This window comes from Pseudorca crassidens, chromosome 3, assembly GCF_039906515.1.
Source record: "Pseudorca crassidens isolate mPseCra1 chromosome 3, mPseCra1.hap1, whole genome shotgun sequence".
Taxonomy (NCBI): domain Eukaryota; kingdom Metazoa; phylum Chordata; class Mammalia; order Artiodactyla; family Delphinidae; genus Pseudorca; species Pseudorca crassidens.
The window spans coordinates 66,140,539-66,161,365 of record NC_090298.1 but is presented as its reverse complement, the minus strand read 5'-3'; the positions used below and the strand labels follow the sequence as shown (position 1 = coordinate 66,161,365).

General features: G+C 35.8%; 1 protein-coding gene across 6 annotated transcripts in view; it reads right to left on the bottom strand.

Moving 5' to 3' along the window:
• Positions 1 to 20,827, bottom strand: part of XRCC4 (X-ray repair cross complementing 4) — a 316,241-nt gene that overhangs the window by 286,387 nt on the left and 9,027 nt on the right. For 5 of the 6 annotated variants that reach the window (XM_067731169.1, XM_067731168.1, XM_067731167.1 and 2 more), the window contains exon 2: positions 2,506 to 2,654. In XM_067731169.1, coding sequence (XP_067587270.1) covers positions 2,506 to 2,644 — 139 coding nt within the window. In that variant the 5' untranslated portion in view covers positions 2,645 to 2,654. Of the gene's footprint in view, positions 1 to 2,505; positions 2,655 to 14,878; positions 15,010 to 20,827 lie in introns of those variants that run through there. The other variant, XM_067731166.1, reaches the window with a different exon arrangement.

Sequence of the window (20,827 nt, the reverse complement as noted above, 5' to 3'; positions counted from 1 at the left end):
AACATTCATTAGATAAAACACTGCTAATGGAAAAGAAATCAGTGAGTTTAGTGTGTGGGAGATTAAAAGGAACCCCACATCCTTTTAATTTCACTCAAATGAAAAGAGAAAAAAAATTATCCAAATTGAAGGTTGCAGAAATCAAAAAGTTGTACAAAAAACAGGATGAGGTATAGGAAGGAAATTCATTTTCATGTTTCAATTATTTAATTGTTTCAATGTCTTAATTATCTTATTGTCTATCTGTAAAGTGCCAAACCAAATTATATTTATGTATAAGACAACTAAACATGGAAACAATGTTATATTATTTGATTACGTATTTTGTCCCTGAAATTCACACGTGAGTAATAAAAGGCATTAAACATTTGTGAGATTTAAAACTTCAGTATCTTTGAAAATAAATGACCAGATCCAGTGCACTATAAAATTTTCTGTTTGAAAGCTTGTTCAGTACAGGAAGCCAAAAGATTAACAATCCACCAAGGGATACAGAAGTTTGATATCACATTTTTGTCACACTAAATTTCATTAGCTGAAAAACAAATGGTAAAACATACTGCATTTATGATCAACGCCAACAAGTAAATATGAAACTGGAGTTTTCATTAAAATATATGCTAACTCTAAAATGAGTAGTTTCCTTTCTTCTTTTTCCTAACCAATTTTATATATTTCAGGCATCCTTTCATTCTTTCTTTCAGAGAATATCCATCAAGGCATGTATGTCCTATGTACTGATAGAAATACTTATGAACAGTGGTTGGCAAATCAGATGTGTACTTTGCTCTCAATGAATGTAGGCTAGTGAAACAATATTCATGTTAACAATATTAAGAACAACTGCCAGCACATTTTGTATGACATAAACAAAATGTTCCATAAATGTAAAGTTAACTTAAATTTCTGGTTAAATTAAGATTTAACCACGGTATTCTTTTTCTTTTCCCAGTCCTTAATGATATAAAAAAAAAATTCAAACAACGTATTATTGTTCTTTGTCCTGGTGAATGAGGTTTACTGACTACATCAAAATTTAATATTTTTCTTTGATAATTAAGGTGCTTAAAATACCTCAAGGTCATTCGTCTGACCACAACTTCTTGTTATACAGAATAAACCATTTGTTAATTGGAAATATCTAAGTTATAAATTCCTTACATACAACCAACCACATCACCTAGGACCTGCCTCCTGGGCTGTGCTGTTGGAATTGCTCTTTTCTCCCTGAAAACTGGCATTAGACTACTGCCATGGTCTTCAACCCTGTGTACCATTTACCCCAAAACAGAGTTATTGTCACTTGGGTATACCTTCACCAGCATACATAGAGCTAACCTGACAAATTTTCCTCCAGTCCTGCACTGCAATAACCAACCAACCACTGAATTCTCTTACATAGAAATTTACAGCTTAAATAGATACCATAACAGGTACTACAAACATTATCCTTGAAATTTCTTTATTTTACAGTAATACTTATATTACCATTCCTCATTCTCTGTCATAAAAAAATGAGTAATAAAAACCAAAACCCTGTAAATACAAATTCAGTTTGACTACGTTGTATAACAGAATTTGTAACACTCAAGAAGAAAACAAAACTTCACAATGTATTGTGATTTTAAAAGGTGATATAATAATTATTACAGTAATAAATTTTAGGGGAATATTTCAAAAGTTGATAGAAGATACAAATAGCACATAAATTAACATGACAAAATTATTTTACCTAAAACATCATTTACAACATAACTCTAGAAATGACTATTTCATAACTGTAGAAATAGCTTTTTAAATCTTTCAATAAAACACTTTAGAAGTATATTATGAACAAAATTTTGCTATATGAGTAAAACATAATTCTAGATACTTTGACTTTACACCTGCAATGTTCCATAAATAATTTCAGGGTCATTAACCTCTTTAAAAAGATTATTACCAAAGATAAAAAAAAGCAAAAGTCTATTTCATAAAATAACAGCCAAAATCCCATAAACGGGTTTGAACTTTGGTTTACAAAGTTTTAGGCTATTAGTTCTGCTTCATTTTGTTACAAATGTAGTACATGTTCACTGGAAAATAATTCAACAATATAAGTATATGAAATAAAAAGAACACCACCACCACCCCACTCTCTCAAGCCTTGGCCCAGCCAATCCACCTTCCTGTGCCTCCCAATATTTCCCTGAGGTCCTAAGAAAAGATACATATAAAAAGTACTATTTATGTTTTGTATAAAGAGATCATTTTAAAAACTCTGACCAACTCCAAGAACTAAGACTCAAATGGTTATTTCTCTATCCTTCTATTAATATTACTTACAGAAAATAATATTAATATTACAAATCTGTGTGTAAATCAGACAGCAATAACAAGTAAAAGCAATCATGTTCATTTTAACCAATATCTATTAAAGAAACACTTTAATTTGAAGTATCACTGAGGACTGAAGAATAGCACATTATTGAAATTTTTCTTTAAAAAATTTGCTTTTAACATTACCTGTCCCAGTCCATGCTGACTGACCATCAGTAAGTGTAATAACAAAACCAGATCCTAGTGTTTTTTCCCAAGCAACTTGTAGAAAATGAATTATATCAGGTTCAGAAGCAAGATAGATTCTGTTTACTTTTCTCTCCATTTCTGATCACCTGTTATAAAAGAAAAAAAATATTTTTGCAAGAAACTGTGACTATCAAATAATGATGCTTTCTGTACTGGTCTCTCAGCTATACAAAGCACCAAGGAAACAAGTAAAACAAAAAGCTATATAATAGCCAACCATCAAACTCAGTAAATCACAGTTCTGTTCAATACTGATTCACAATTTTTACAGATAAAAGCAGAGGCTCATAAATGATTTGCCCAAGTTGTGTAGCTGAATAAAAATTACCATCTCCAACAATATGAAGATCACATTTTCCCCAAAACCTCTTTCTCTACGACAAATAGTCACAAGAACTTGTGTGAGTGATCTGGGAATAATCGCAGGACTGGAATCTGATTATAATTAGTGAGGATAAATTGGATCAAGTTCTTAGTCTCTGTCTGGAGAAAGACTGTGTAAATGAAAAAGGAGAGTAGCATAAAGATTTGGAAAAGAAAATCTCAGAACCCAAGAGTTGGCCATATCTATCACATCTTCTCTAAGAAAGGGGCTCCCAGGACTCACTCTGTCCACTGAGATAGAAGTACCCTGTAATGGAGATGGATTATATCAAGCTATTACAGCCTGAGGCTAATAAACTTTTTGCATTTTTAAAACTTTATATTGAAGTATTATACCCAGGCAAAAGTACAGATATCTAAAACCTAACTTGGAAGTTTTATAATTGAGCAAATCCATGTAAGCAGTACCTAGATCAGGAATCAGAACATTACCACCCCAGAACTCATTCTCACAACACCCCTTTTCCAGTCACTGTGTCCCCAAATAACCACTTTCCTAACAGATTAGAATTTTGAGTATCTTTGTACTTTCATGTAGATATAATCATACAGCACATTTTATTTTGTGTCTGGCTTCTTTTATGGAACATTATGTTTCAGAAATGCTTCTTAGAATTGTAGATCATGCTCATAGTTGTATAATATTCCATTATGTGGGTATAGTACAATTTATTTATCCATTCGACAGGCATTTGAGTACTTTCCAGGTTTTGACTAGCATAAATAGTGCTTCCATAAATATGCTAGCAATATCCAGGTTTTTCTGTTGGGCATATATCTATGATACATAACCATGAGTGAAATTTCTGCACCAGAGGATATGCATATGTTCAGTTTTAGTAGTACACAACCAAAAACTTTCTAAAAGGTTTGTACCAATTTAAACACTTGGTATGTCAGTTCTGATCACTCCATATCCTTACAAACATTTTTCATCTTTTTTTTTTTTTTTTTGCGGTACACGGGCCTCTCACTGTTGTGGCCTCTCCCGTTGCAGAGCACAGGCTCCGGACGCGCAGGCTCAGCGGCCATGGCTCACGGGCCCAGTCGCTCCACAGCATGTGGGATCTTCCTGGACCGGGACACGAACCCGTGTCCCCTGCATGGGCAGGCGGACTCTCATCTTTTTAATTTTAGCCATTTTGGTGGGTATGTAGTATTACACAATGGTTTATTCACATTTCCCTGATAATTAATGATGCTGAGTCCTTTTCATATCTTGATTGTGCATTTGAACATCCTGTTTTGTGGAGTATCTGTTAAATCTTGCTAATGTTTTTATTCAGTTGTATTTTTCTTATTGATGTTCTTACTGATATATAATTTTCTTTTTGTTTTGTTCTTTACTTTTTGGATTATGAATCCTTTTACAGATATATGTACAGTTCTACCATTCTGTAAGTTATCTTTTCACTCTCATAATGGTAACTTTGGATGAAAAGAAGTTCTTAATTTTCATGAAGTTAAAATTTATCAAAATCTGTATGTTATAGTTATACTTTTTCTGTACTACTTAAGAACTCTTTGGTCACCAAGATGTTCTCCTATGTTTATCTAAGAGCTTTATAATTGTACCTCTCACACTTAGATCTACAATCCATCTGGAATTGATTTTTGTACATCAATTGTCAGGAGAGGTCAAAATATATTTTTTCCACATGGATATCAAATTGACCAAGTATTATTTATTAAAGACTACCCTTTCCTACTGCAATGCTGTTACTTTTGTCATAAATCATTTGTCCGAATATGTGTACAAGGTTCAATTTTTGTTTTGTTCATTCTTTGCAGGTGTGCAATTTCAAATATTATACACTTGGCTTGTCAAGGTTACACTGAATAGTGATTCTGTTACTGTGATCCAGCACATTTATAATCTCTTGCTGACCCTGCCATTTAAAAGTTTAATAAACTTTGCTTCTGAGTATTAAAATCATTTATGTAAAATGTTGAGCAGAACAAGCTCAAGCATAAACTTCTGTGGCTTGCCATTAGAAACAAGCCTCTCTTAGACATCAATCACTACTACTAGGCGGGTGTACTGCTGACACCTCCATTTAAGTCACAAGGATATCAAGATGGTCCTTCATAAAACCTACTTACTCTGCAAGTCTAGGAGTGCTATTAAAAAAAAGAAAAGAAGGGGCTTCCCTGGTGGTGCAGTGGTTGAGAGTCCGCCTGCCCATGCAGGGGACATGGGTTCATGCCCCGGTGCGGGAAGATCCCACATGCCACGGAGCGGCTGGGCCCATAAGCCATGGCTGCTGAGCCTGTGCATCCAGAGCCTGTGCTCCGCAACGGGAGAGGCCACAACAGTGAGAGGCCCTCGTACAGAAAAGAAAAGAAAAGAAAAGAAGAGGAGGGGAGGGGAGGGGAGGGGAGGGGAGGGGAGGGGAAAGAAATTAAGACAGACATTTTTCTTAGTGATCCCACTCTCATTTCTACTGATTACAAGTTATTTTCCTATTAATTCGAAAACTATTCTTCCAGTAATTCACTCTAGAATCTTGCCCAGATTGACCTCAAACTTACCAGACTACGATATGCCACATACTATTTAGTTCAAAGCAAAAAACTATATTTTTTCTAATACTGGAATATCCTTTGCCCATGTACACTTCATTAAGAGATACTTAAGCTATAGATGCTAACAAAACTAAAGGAATACCCTAAAAATTACAAATATGTGAAGAAAAAACATTATAAAAAGTCAAAATGAGGAACAAAGCACACATTTCAAAGATGAAAAACTAGAGAGAATTATTCTTTAATCACATAGCATGAATCTCTTACTAGGTGACCCTAAAAAAGGTAAGAGTATAAAATTGCCTCAAATTTTTATGACCAATATAAATACTATGTTGTGACAATCCAAAGGTAAATTATTAATTGACATTTCATTGATAACTAATAAGTTTTAATAAAAGCCAAATTTTTAAATCATTTTAATTTGCTTTCTCAATTTAAAACTATTATGTTCTCCTAAATAAAGCATCATATTTTTCTCAATTAACGAATGAATATGAAAATCAAAACAACTCACTCTGTCAGAACTCTTCACAAAACAAAACTAACTTCTCTATCTTCTGGGGGATGAGAGGCATGCTTAATTATAGAAGGCTAGAGCTGTACTATCTTACAGAAAAAAGCACAAGGAAGCAGAGAAACTTCCAGAATGATAGAAAAAAATCTAAAATTAACAGTGTAATGAGATTGCTTCAAGATGGTGGAGTAGAAGGACATGCTCTTACTGCCTCTTGCGAGAGCACCAGAATCACAACTAAATGCTGAACAATCATCGACAGGAAGACACTGGAATTCACCAAAAAAGATACCACACATCCAAAGACAAAGGAAAAGCCACAGTGAGAAGGTAGGAGGGGCACAATCACAATAAAATCAAATCCAATAACTGCTGGGTAGATGACTCACAAACTGGAGAACACTTATACCACAGAAGTCCACCCACTGGAATGAAGGTTCTGAGCCCCATGTCAGGCTTCCCAACCTGGGGGTCCAGCAATGGGAGGAGGAATTCCTAGAGAATCAGACTTTGAAGGCAGGTGGGATTTGATTGCAGGACTTTGACAGGACTGGGGGAAACAGAGACTCCACTCTTGGAGGGCACACACAAAGTAGTGTGCGCATCGGGGTGCAGGGGAAGGAGCAGTGACCCCACAGGAGATTGAAACAGACCTACCTGCTAGTGTTGGAAAGTCTCCTGCAGAGGCAGGGCGTGGCTGTGTCCTACCATGAGGACAAGGACACTGGCAGCAGAAGTTCTGGGAAGTACTCCTTGGCATGAGACCTCCCAGAGTCTGCCATTAGCCCCACCAAAGAGCCCAGGTAGGCTCCAGGGTTGGGTCGCCCCAGGCCAAACAACCAACAGGAAGGGAACCCAGCCCCACCTATCAGCAGACAAGTGGATTAAAGTCTTACTGAGCACTGCCCACCTGAGCAACAGTCAGCTCTACCTACCACCAGTCCCTCCCATCAGTAAACTTGCACAAGCTTCTTAGATAGCCTCATCCACCAGAGGGCAGAGAGCAGAAGCAAGAAGAACCACAGTCCTGCAGCATGTGGAACAAAAACCACATTCACAGAAACATAGACAACATGAACAGTCAGACAGATTTGTACTGCATGAAGGAAAAATATAAAACCCAAGAAAAACAACTAAATGAAGTGGAGATAGGCAACCTTCCAGAAAAAGAATTCAGAATAATGATGGTGAAGATGATCCAGGACCTCGGAAAAAGAATGGAGGCAAAGATCGAGAAGATGCAAGAAATGTTTAACAAAGATCGAGAAGAATTAAAAAACAAACAGAGATCAACAATACAATAACTGAAATGAAAACTACACTAGAAGGAATCAATATTAGAATAACTGAGGCAGAAGAACGGATAAGTGACCTGGAAGACAGAATGGTGGAATTCACTGCTGCAGAATAGAATAAAGAAAGAAGAATGAAGCCTAAGAGACAGCCTAAGAGACCTCTGGGACAACATTAAATGCAACAACATTCACATTATAGGGGTTCCAGAAGGAGAAGAGAGAGAGAAAGGGCCCGAGAAAATATCTGAAGAGATTATAGTCGAAAACTTCCCTAACATGGGAAAGGAAATAGCCACCAAAGTCCAGGAAGTGCATAGAGTCCCATACAGGATAAACCCAAGGAGAAACATGCCAAGACACATAGTAATCAAACTGACAAAAATTAAAGACAAAGAAAAATTATTAAAAGCAGCAAGGGAAAAACGACAAATAACATACAAGGGAACTCCCATAAGGTTAAGAGCTGATTTCTCAGCAGAAACTCTACAAGCCAGAAGGGAGTGGCATGATACACTTAAAGTGATGAAAGGGAAGAATCTACAACCAAGATTACTCTACCCGGCAAGGATCTCATTCAGATTCGATGGAGAAATCAAAAGCTTTACAGACAAGCAAAAGCTAAGAAAATTCAGCACTGCCAAATCAGCTCTACAACAAATGCTAAAGGAACTTCTCTAAGTGGGAAACACAAGAGAAGAAAAGGACCTACAAAAACAAATCCAAAACAATTAAGAAAAATGCTAATGGGAACATACATATCGATAATTACCTTAAACGTGAGTGGATTAAATGCTCAAACCAAAAGAAACAGGCTCGCTGAATGGATACAAAAACAAGACCCATCTATATGCTGTCTACAAGAGACCCACTTCAGATCTAGGGACACATACAGACTGAAAGTGAGGGGATGGAAAATGATATTCCATGCAAATGGAAATCAAAGAAAGCTGGAGTAGCAAAACTCATATCAGATAAAATAGACTTTAAAATTAAGAATGTTACAAGAGACAAGGAAGGACACTACATAAAGATCAAGGGATCAATCCAAGAAGAAGATATAACAATTATAAAAATATATGCACCCAACATAGGAGCACCTCAATATATAAGGCAACTGCTAACATCTATAAAATAGGAAATCAACAGTAACACAGTAATAGTGGGGGACTTTAACACCTCACTTACAACAATGGACAGATCACCCAAACAGAAAATTAATAAGGAAACACAAGGTTTAAATAACACAACAGACCAGATAGATTTCATTGATATTTATAGGACATTCCATCCAAAAACAACAGATTACACTTTCTTCTCAAGTACACACGGAACATTCTCCAGGATAGATTCACATCTTGGGTCACAAATCAAGCCTCAGTAAATTTAAGAAAACTGAAATCATATCAAGCATCTCTTCTGACCACAACGCTATGAGATTAGAAATCAATTACAGGGGGAAAATAACGTAAAAGACACAAACATATGGAGGCTAAACAATACATTACTAAATAACCAAGAGATCACTGAAGAAATCAAAGAGGAAATTAAAACATACCTAGAGATAAATGACAATGAAAACACGATGTTCCAAAACCTATGGGATGCAGCAAAAGCAGTTCTAAGAGGGAAGTTTATAGCAATACAAGCCTACCTCAAGAAACAAGAAGAATCTTAAATAATCTAACCTTACACCTAAAGGAACTAGAGAAACAACACACAAAACCCAGTTAGCATAAGGAAAGAAATCATAAAGGTAAGAGCAGAAATAAATAAATAGAAACAATAGCAAAGATCAATACAATTAAAAGCTGGTTCTTTGAGAAGATAAACAAAATTGATAAGCCATTAGCCAGACTCATCAAGAAAAAGAGGGAGAGGACTCAAATCAATAAAATTAGAAATGAAAAAGGAGAAGTTACAATAGACACCACAGAAATACAAAGCATCCTAAGAGACTACTACAAGCAACTCTATGCCAATAAAATGGACAACCTGGAAGAAATGGGCAAATTCTTAGAAAGGTATAACCTTCGAAGTCTGAACCAGGAAGAAATACAAAATATGAACAGACCAATCACAAGTAATGAAATTGAAACTATGATTAAAAATCTTCCAACAAACAAAAGTCCAGGACCAGACGGCTTCACAGGTGAATTCTATCAAACATTTAGAGAAGAGCTAACACCAATCCTTCTCAAACTCTTCCAAAATATTGCAGAGGAAGGAACACTCCCAAATTCATTCTATGAGGCCAACATCACTCTGATACCAAAACCAGACAAAGGTATCACAAAAAAGAGAAAATTATAGACCAATATCAATGATGAACATAGATGCAAAAATCCTCAACAAAATACTAGCAAACAGAATCCACCAACACATTAAAAGGATCATACACCATGATCAAGTGGGATTTATCCCAGGGATGCAAGGATTCTTCAACAGACGCAAGTCAATCAAAGTGATACACCATATTAACAAATTGAAGAAGAAAAACCATATGATCATCTCAATAGATGCAGAAAAAGCTTTCGAAAGAATTCAACACCCATTTATGATAAAAACTCTCCAGAAAGTGGAAATAGAGGGAACCTACCTCAACATAATAAAGGTTGTATACAACAAACCCACAGCAAATATCATTGTCAATGGTGAAAAACTGAAAGCATTTCCTCGAAGATGAGTAACAAGACAAGGATGTCTACTCTTGCCACTATTATTCAACATAGTTTTGGAAGTCCTAGCCATGGCATTCAGAGAAGAAAAAGAAATAAAAGGAATAAAAATTGGAAAAGAAGAAGTAATACTGTCACTGTTTGCATATGACATGATACATAGAGAAACCTACAGATGCCACCAGAAAACTACTAGAGCTAATCAATGAATTTGGTAAAGTTACAGGATACAAAATTAATGCACAGAAATCTCTTGCACTCCTATACACTAATGACGAAAAATCTGAAAGAGAAATTGAGGAAACATTCCCATTTACCACTGCAACAAAAAGAATAAAATACCTAGGAATAAACCTACCTAGGGAGACAAAAGACCTGTATGCAGAAAACTATAAGACACTGATGAAAGAAATTAAAGATGATACAAACAGATGGAGAGATATACCATGTTCTTGGATTGGAAGAATCAATATTGTGAAAATGACTATACTGCCCAAAGCAATCTACAGATTCAATGCAATCCCCATCAAATTACCAATAGCATTTTTACAGAACTAGAAAAAAAATCTTCAAATTTGTATGGAGACACAAAAGACCCCGAATAGCCAAAGCAGTCTTGAGGGGAAAAAACAGAGCAGGAGGAATCAGACTCCCTGGCTTCAGACTACACTACAAAGCTACAGTAATCAAGACAATATGGTACTGGCACAAAAACAGAAATAGAGATCAATAGAACAAGATAGAAAGCCCAGAGATAAACCCATGCACCTATGATCAACTAATCTATGACAAAGGAGGCAAGGATATACAATGGAGAAAAGACAGTCTCTTCAATGAGTGGTGCTGGGAAAACTAGACAGCTGCATGTAAAAGAATGAAAGTAGAACACTCCCTAACACCATACACAAAAATAAACTCAAAATGGATTCGAGGGCTTCCCTGGCGGCGCAGTGGTTGAGAGTCTGCCTGCCGATAGAGGGGACACGGGTTCGTTCCCCGGTCCGGGAAGATCCCACATGCTGCGGAGTGGCTAGGCCCATGATCCATGGCCACTGAGCCTGCACGTCCGGAGCCTGTGCTCCACAACAGGAGAGGCCACAACAGTGAGAGGCCCACGTAACCCAAAAAAAAAAAAAAAAATGGAAATGGATTCGAGACCTAAATGTAAGACCAGACACTATAAAACTCTTAGAGGAAAAGATAGGAAGAACACTCTTTGACATAAATCACAGCAAGATCTTTTTTGACCCACTTCCTAGAGTAATGGAAATAAAAACAAAAATAAACAAATGGGACCTAATGAAACTTCAAAGCTTTTGCACAGCAAAGGAAACTATAAACAAGACGAAAAGACAACCCTCAGAATGGGAGAAAATATTTGCAAATGAATCAATGGACAAAGGATTAATCTCCAAAATATATAAACAGCTCATGCAGCTCAATATTAAAAACACAAACCCAATCCAAAAATGTGCAGAAGACCTAAATAGACATTTCTCAAAAGAAGACATACAGATGGCCAGGAAGCACATGAAAAGCTTCTCAACATCACTAATTATTAGAGAAATGCAAATCAAAACTACAAGGAGGTATCTTGTAGGTGGGAATACTCACACCAGTTAGAATGGGCATGATCAGAAAAACTACAAACAACAAATGCTGGAGAGGGTGTGGAGAAAAGGGAACCCTGTTGCACTGTTGATGGGAATGTAAATTGATAGAGCCACTATGGAGAACAGTATGGAGGTTCCTTAAAAACCTAAAAATAGAATTACCATATGACCCAGCAATCCTGCTACTGGGCATATACCCAGAAAAAACCATAATTCAAAAAGACACGTGCATCCCAATGTTCACTGCAGCACTATTTACAATAGCTAGGTCATGGTAGTAACCTAAATGCCCATCGACAGATGAATGGATAAAGAAGGTGTGGTACATATACACAATGGAATATTACTCAGCCATAAAAAGGAACGAAATTGGGTTATTTGTAGAGACGTGGATGAATCTAGAGACTGTCATACAGAGTGAAGTAAGTCAGAAAGAGAAAAAAATATCGTATATTAACGCCTATATGTGGAAACTCAAAAAATGGTACAGATGCACGGGTTTGCAGGGCAAAAACTGAGACACAGATGTAGAGCACAAATGTATGGACACGAAAGGGGGAAAGCAGTGTGGGGTGGGCGTGGGGTGGGGGTGTGATGAACTGGCAGATTGGGACTGACATGTATACACTAAAATGTATAAAATGGACAACTAATAAGAACCTGCTGTATAAAAAAATAAATAAAATTCCAAAATTCCAAAAAAAAAAACAGTGTAAGATACCTCTAAATTGGTAAGTTAGCAATAATTCTAATATCTACCTAACGTTTACTCAGAAAATTATTCTTCTTCCCAGAAGAAAAAGACAGTTATAAAATAACCATACTTGTAGCCACATCAATTATATTAATAGTTTTTAAATATGAAATTTGTAGATTTTACATCATAATTACTGAAAAAATATAATTATTTTTAAATATTTCACTTAATCAAAAATTTTTCCTACATTGAGGTCTTCTTTGCCTAGATGTACTTAATTCTGAAATGCTTCATCCACTTGTAAATATTTTCTTTAGATCAATTAGTCAATACACTTAACATGCAGTAAATTATCCACATGGTCTGCAATTCTTAAATTCGAAAATTACTGGAAAATATGTGTTACTGTTTTTCTATGCCAATCATTGAAAAAGGCATACTTAGAGGCTTACATAATTCTAATGGGCCCAAAACCACAATTCTGGGAGGGAAGAAGGTAATGGAAACTACTGATGAAGTTTTTTGCCTGTATAGAATTTATATGCACACACAAAGATACACACACACTTACACAGATTATTTTTTCTTAAATGTGGCGGAAGAACCCTGGCTATTTTTAGCATTAATGAAACTTAGAATTACTCTAAAACAGCAATTGGTTTCACTGTTATTTCTTAGCACGTTTGAAACAAGTGACAAATTTCTAATTATAGAAACAAGTTAATTTGAAATTCAATATTCCAGATGCCTATCAGTAAATCCTACTTTCACAATGATATAAAAGGCTTTAATCATAATAATGTTAAAAAAGACATTTAGGGGTCAGATTAGTTCTAACATCTTTGAATTATTCATGTTTCAAATATTTTCCAATTTTCTGATTAACTCTAGATACTCATCACAGAAACTAAACGATTTTATTTTAAAGATTCTATTCTAGTTAACTCAGATTTGAAATTTTGGATGCTACCTGTGGGCCACGCTTAGGGACTTAACATATTAATAGCTCAAATGTGACAACTCAGTATCCTATAAGTATTTTATGCCTCAATAGCCTTATAAATGTTTTTTTTATATCAACTGAGTCTTAATTTCCTGATAATATACTATTTGAACCAGTTTTGAAAGCACTTCATTCTTTTACTTACTGAGGTCACCCTCTCATTAAATATCAAATACAAAACATCTAAGACTCCACCATAGAAACAGGAAAAAGGATGACTTGTAATGTCTTTTAAGATTCCGTAAGAGCGAATCAAGGATCTCTTTGCTTTCACCAGCACTGTAAATGGGAATAGTCAGCCATGGGTTTTTTGCCCCAAGACTAGTACTTGAAGAAAGGGGATGGAATTTTCAGAAGGAATGATTGATTAGGGCCATAAGAAAGCCTGTGTTTTGTTTTCTAAGGGCACTAAAGGTCAGACTAGTATCAGCACCTCTCCCAGCCAGAGCCAAGGATCTAAGACAAGCCTGCAGGTGGAAACAGTTGGGTCCCACCCCAATTTGTACATCAGTAGCTTTATTGAGAGCTCAGAACAGTTGAGAATTGAGAAGCTTATCTTTAGTACTTTGTGTCTTTGATACTTGGCTTCTCTCTTAGAAGAGAAATAAGTTGTTGGCTGATGTGATCTAGACTCTGAACAAACACCATTCACAGTTGCTTCTGAATAAACAAGACACTTTTTAAATTAGTTTACAAAGAATTTTGTATGCCCTTTTGGATGCTGATAAGAAGCAATGCAGAAGCCAATTCTCTTAGGTCAGCTCAAGTTAGTGACAACACTGTATCATTGATAACACCATTTTGAACTTGAGCTTCTTTTATTTTCCTTTATAGTGAGTTATGGCTTCCTTTCAAGCTGCTTGGGCTGCAGGTGTTCAAACTTCTGCAGCTCTGCCAAGGAGTCCTACTTATGGATCAGAAAGGGCTAAAAGCATGTTTCTAATGAAGCAATTAACTTAAGTGCCCCCTTGTTGAGAAAAGTAGGCTGATAACTAAAGTGAGTTCAGAATAAAGATTAGCACACAGCACATGCTGTTAATAGTCTGTAATTAGATTCCTGATCACATTATTTTGTTTGACCTTCCTTTTTTTAAAAACGAGGAAAAGAAAAAAATATAAATTGTAAACCAAAAGTGTGGTGATAAATTTTTTTAAAGTTTATCATGTTACAAAAATTCAAGGATATATAAAAAGGAAAGAAAGGTTTATACAACAGCCACTGACTGGGCTACTTAAAGACAAACATCACGTAACAATTTCAGAAAAGAAGACTATTTTATTTGTTCAGAACTTCTTTAAAAGCAGTGACAATTCCTGTTTATCTTATCAGAATTCCCACACTGAGTATTTTTTAATTAATAATTTATTCCTAGCATTTTCATTATTAATAGCATGTCGATTTGCTGGTTGTTATCTATGTGACCAAAGGGTAAATTAAGGTCTTTTTGAAAAATGACCACAAAATCAATTTACCTTTAAATTTCCAAAGCAATTAAAACAAAACTAACCTTCTATAGAAGAAATGCTTTCCTGAAATAATGTTTTCAAGTTAGAATTTTCTAAACTTTAAGGGTAAAGAATTTACAGGATTCTTAAATACCTTTCTAATTATGTCAGGATTTTCTCCATTCGATTAAATTTGAAATGAAAGTAAGGTGACCATCTGTCCAGGCTTGCCTGAGATTTTCCCGGTTTTAACACTGAAAGTCCCATGTCCTAGGAAATCTCTCAACAACCCCAGGCAAATTAGGATGGTTGGTTAACCTAAGTAAGAGCAAAATATAATTAAGACTGTTGGTATAAGCTTGTTCAAACACTTGTAATATACAGCTGATATTCAAGGAAGACATTAAATAAACAATCTGATGCTTCAGGAATAAAGCATTAGAACAATAAAATAAGTCTAAACCTAAAGTATCTTTGCCATGGTTAGACTATTCTCAATTATCTCTTATGAGTATGGAATGCCAGCTGCTGGCATTCCAAATATATTACTGTTCATTTCCTCTGCTTATCTTTTACAAACACCATTAATAATCATTAGTTTCAGTGATTCGTTCAAATTCCACTTCCTCTCCTTTCTTTTCTCTTACCCAATGAAGTAAGTATTAAAAAACAATAAAATGGCCTGAATAAATTTCCCACATAAAATCTAACACCTAGAATTGGACTCAAAGTTCCAAGACTATGATTTCCTTTATATTCATCAAATGGACACTCTTGATTACAAACAACCTTGGCAGAAAGAATGAGAGTATACTTAACATTTTGGAAACTTTCTAAATGTTCACAACAATACTTCCATTCTGATTGCAGTTTCATATGAGAAAGACACTTAACAGAAATGAAGAAGTAAGACAGTACCTCACATATAGTATTAGCTTAAGCAACAGTATTTTTCATTAAGAATTTAACAATTATGATTTCTTAAGCCTCAAAACTTTGACCCTCTCTCATATTTTAATTTCAGAAAGAGTGAAGAGGTTCCTATGAAACACCATCAGTTAAGCTTACACACAGTTGTTGGGCTACACCATGCAGGCCTGCAAGGCCTGTACTTGCCCAGCTTCAAGACCGAAGAAAGAGCCTGGAGTCAATAACAGAGACATGAGTGGTTTAATGTATAAGGGGAGCTTACATGTCTGAAGCAAGATCCTGGAGCAACACCTCACCAAGTGTGGCAGACAGCAGGTAGGATGTGATGGCAGGCTTCGCTCCAGGGAGGTGGGAAGGGGGAGGTTCCCAGTTATAAGGGAAACTGACATCAGGTGGGCTCCTCAACGACCAGGGAAACTAGCAGAGGGGCACCGGCCCCTCACTGCCCCTTGATGTGAACAATCACTAGCTGGGGCAGGGGCACGTATGTAAGAAGGTTAGTCCTGTGAGGAGGGTGTAGGTGAAGCAGGCACTGGTTAAGCAGGGGATGTACAGATCAAGAGAATAGACATCTTGGGTGGCCTGATCAAAAAGATCAAAAGATTCAAGCCTTTTCTACTAGAAAAATGTGCTGCTCAGAACTGAAATGTAACTAAAAGCACTTGCATGGAAAAGAAACAAGACTTGTACTATACGTTTCCCCCACTCACAAATCCACCATTTACTTAAAACTACACCCATTTATCTGCCTATTTTCTAATGGCAAACAAGGGGATGAATGGTAAGACTGGGGTACAAATGAGAGTTAACCCTGAAAAAAAAAACCTACAACATATCCTCAATTGGTGACTCTACCTAATTCAGCCAAACAAAAATATTTAGGAACCATATGAAATTGCACATTTTTTAACCTATAAAAAAATGGCAATTTCACATGGTTCAAATAATACTAAGTTATAAATGGCACATGATTACTTAACATACCTAACTGGACAAATAATTACATACTTATCTCCCATGCTGTAATTGCTGAGTCTGAGTCATTTTCAAGCACATCCCTGAACATATTGTGGATAACTCTAGTGGGAGGAGATTCCAAGATCAAAGAAAAGATTCAATTCTGAGTCCCCTTATGTGATGCATTCTCAAATTGAATTGAAACTTTGTACCCCTAAAATTTAAATCAAGCCTTGTACAATTTAGAAGAGTACAAGTCCTAACACCAGGAGTGTCTTTTGTTTTTCATGAAGAGCCCCTTTCAATCATACCAGTGCTTATGCTAATGAGTTGACTTAGGGTGGGGTCACTAGATAGCCTCAGGATGTGGCTGGTCACCAGAAAGGCCAAAAGATTAAAGGGTTGGCACTTTCAGCCTCACCCCCACCCCAACTCCAGAGAGGAGTGTGGAGCTGGAGATTGAGCTCTATTAAAACTCTGGAACAAAGAAATTGGGGGAGGGGTGCTTCTGGGTTGGTGAACATATCAAAGTACTGGGAGAGCGGCTTGCCCAGTCAATGCACTGAAGCTCTGCACCCTAACCTATACCTTGTCCTATGCATCTCTTCCAGCTGTTCCTCAGCCGTATCTTTTTTACTGAACCAGTAAATAAAAGTAAAGTGTTTTAGTGTTTTCCTGAGTTCTGTAAGCCATTCTAGTAAATTATCAAACCTGAGGAGATGGTCATGGGAACCCCCAATTTATGGCAGGTCAGAAGTATGGATGACCCGGGACTTGCAACTGGAATCTGAAGTGAAGGCAGTCTTGTGGGACTGAACCCTTTAACCTATGAAAACTGACACTAACTCCAGGTAGGCAGTGTAAGAATTAAATTGAATTTTTGGACACCTAGTTGGTATTGGAGAACTGGAGAATTGGTTATTGGTGCTGGAAAACACCCTAATGTGCCAAACAAAATAGCCTTAGTCCAGCTTTATTTAAGGCTATTGGTGTATATCCTCTACTAAATCGGAAATCAAGTCTTTTGTCCCCAAGCTCTTGGAATAGGGAAACTTTACCTGAGAAATCTGGTCTTTTCTAATGTCACTGGATAAAGAGGCCCAGATTGGCCTCTCACAAAATAAGTGACTTTTGAAATATGACAAGTCATGCATAAATATTTATTTAGATCCTGCCAGACAACAGGTACTATGCTAGGTGCTGGGAATAGACCTATGAATAAAATAGCCATATCCCCTGACCTCAGAACATTTATACTCTCATGAATAGAAAGTCAAATAAACACATGTTACAAAACATTAAGGTTAAGAGCCATAAAGAGGTAGTAAGAGGCAACAGGGGAACCCAGATCAGACACACCCAGACTGCCAGTCATGGGAAGCTTTCTAGAGGAAATGAGATCTAAGACCTAAAGGCTGAGTAGGAATTCTGAATCCACCCTTGCAACTGCCCTTTTGCTTACGCTATTCCCTCTCCTAAAATATCTACCTCTAGTCTATACCTGTGAATATCTATCCATCCTTTCAAGGTCCAGAAGCATTGAAAGCAGTTATGATCAGCCTCCAAGGATCCCAGCTGTCAATCATCTTATTCCCCAACTGGAGAAAAAAGAAAGAAGGTCTAATATAGGGAAGATATCAGGATCATCGTGTTCAGAGAGATTCTTCCAGCTCTTCCTCCCGATGGAAGAGGGCCTGAGCTGAATTATGCCCATTGAATCACTCAACAGTGAGTTTAGAGTATATAGCTTCTGACTCTGAAATGGAATTTTGATAGCTTCAGAATTCTAGTACCACTTTGCTGACTTCCTATGGTTTGACCTCTACAACATTTGAATAAAGCAAGCAATGAAGTTGACCTAGATTAAAAGTCATTTGTTATTAAGGTATCAGAATTTTGGAGGCTGTGCTCCTACAGTGTGGAATGGCAGTGTCTGGCAGCCAATATCTGTAGCAGGCAGCAAAAAAATAAGGTCACATAGCTAAGAAAGAGCCTCTTTGCATTACCATATTAATCAGAAAGATTAATCAATCCATTGTCTTTTTCTGACTACAACAAAACATCAATTTTGAAACTAAATCCTAAAAAGATTCTGAAATAGCACTGAATCAGAGATGTTCATCCTATAAAACAATGAAAGTCATCAACAAAATTCAAACTAGAGTCATCAGTGATGATTTTTCTCATTAGGAAGAAGTTGGAAATATCACATTCTTTAGAAAATAAAAGAAATAATTATTTTTTAAACAAACACTTTTCCCAAAGAATTAATAAAATAGTAACAAATGAAGCTACTTTGTGGAAGAGAAGTTTAATTTTGCAATGAAGAATTTAAAAACCTGATCTGAAAAGCCATTCAAAGTTAGTTTCAGAGTCACTTAGTACATAGAACAAAACCAAAACTTTTCCATAAATTGAAATAATGAACTGACATCAATTTGAGGGAAGCCAGTTAAAAAAAGTCCATTCCATTACCAGTCAAACATTCACTGAGGAAGCCCAATAAGAACTCCAGCAGATTAAAAAAAAAAAAAAAAAAAAAAGGAATGATGCCTTCCCTCAGAAGCTTTTAATCCAGTTACAAGAACACGATAAAATAGAGTTCTACAAAATTATAACTAAAATACAAGGTAGTATATAATTTTGCTAGATGGGAACTAAAGTAATAATAAAAAAGTAAGGAAGAGATACCTTAAATACATGGAAGATGATATATGAAGTTGCTACATTTTATAATGTAAAAAAAAAAAATTACAGGCCCAGAATAAACAAAAACAAGAGATATTAAGAATATGTCCATATGAGGAATCCAATGTTTATAAAATAAAATTCCAATAATAAACTAGTAGATTCACTAAAAACAACAACAATGTAATCCAATGCCTTGAAAATTATCTTTAATTGACAAGTGAAACACATATTAGTAAATTCATTTCTTCCTGCATGAATACTCCTCTTTGGCCAAGATACAAGAATGTCCAATGAAACATAACAGAAAATATCCACGAAGATGCCCACTGATATAAATGCTTTTGATTTTAAAAAGGGACCTAGCTCCAAACTAAATAAAGATGTACATCAAAATAAATGATCAAATTTTCAAAAACAAAATCATATTAAATTTTTTGTGTCTTTTAGTATGGTATCTTGCTTGCTCAGAAAACACAGACAAATGATGACCATGACCAATTTTAAAGAACTGCTGTTATTTGGAAATGCCTAATTTTTGGTTAAACCTTGTTTGGAAATTATCTGTAATAGAGATATCTATTTAACTGATGGCCAATAAGATTCAATCAAGTTAGACTATTCTAGGACATGAAGATCATGGTTAGAGAGTTAGATGAAAACATTCAGTTCAGGTATATCTGGTTTAATATCTAAGGAGCTTCTTAGACTCAGGACAAAATGAAAAAGAAGGTGGTAATAATCTGAGAACAAAAACAACTAGGTAAACACAGAAAAATTAAGGTACATATATAGCTAATTAAAATGTACGATACAGATAGCGCTTTATTAAGTCATTAATTTATCCTAAAAACTCAAGGTATATGGTTGTCAGTGAGGGAGTGGAACAAAAATGAACTAAGCATATGTCATGAACTGTGCTGAGAATTTTACATATATTGTTTTAATCTTCAGAACCATTCTAAAAACAAGAAAACTGAAATTCAGCAGGTGTAGTAAAGATAGAAGTATATTCAAAACTAGGTCTATCCAACACACTGCCTTAAAAGTGTCTCAACCCTAGACAGCCTCTTTATGAGTCTCATATTTAACTCTACTTCTTAGCTCTCAGCCTCTCTCTGAATTTTCTCATTTTATACTATCAAGGTACTGAATTGCTTTTCCTTAACCTATGAACAAAGTATCACAATGTATTAACACAAATCTAAATCATGACCCGATGTATAACCCAAAATAACCCAGGTACAGACTTCAAATAGTAGAGGGAAAGTTCTTTATACAACTTTACTATACCTTCTCTACAAACAACTGCCTTATTTTAGATTATTCTAACCACAAACAGAATTTTCAAAGTATAGAGCCAATCCTTCTTCTACTAATGAGAACTCATGAAATTCTAAAGAAAAACATTCTTTGAGTCTATATGGTTCAAGACAGGAACTCCTAACATCACTTGTTTTAAAATTAGAGAAGTGAAGAGTTACTAGGGTAATGACAAATTTATGGCCAGTAAACGTATCTATATATA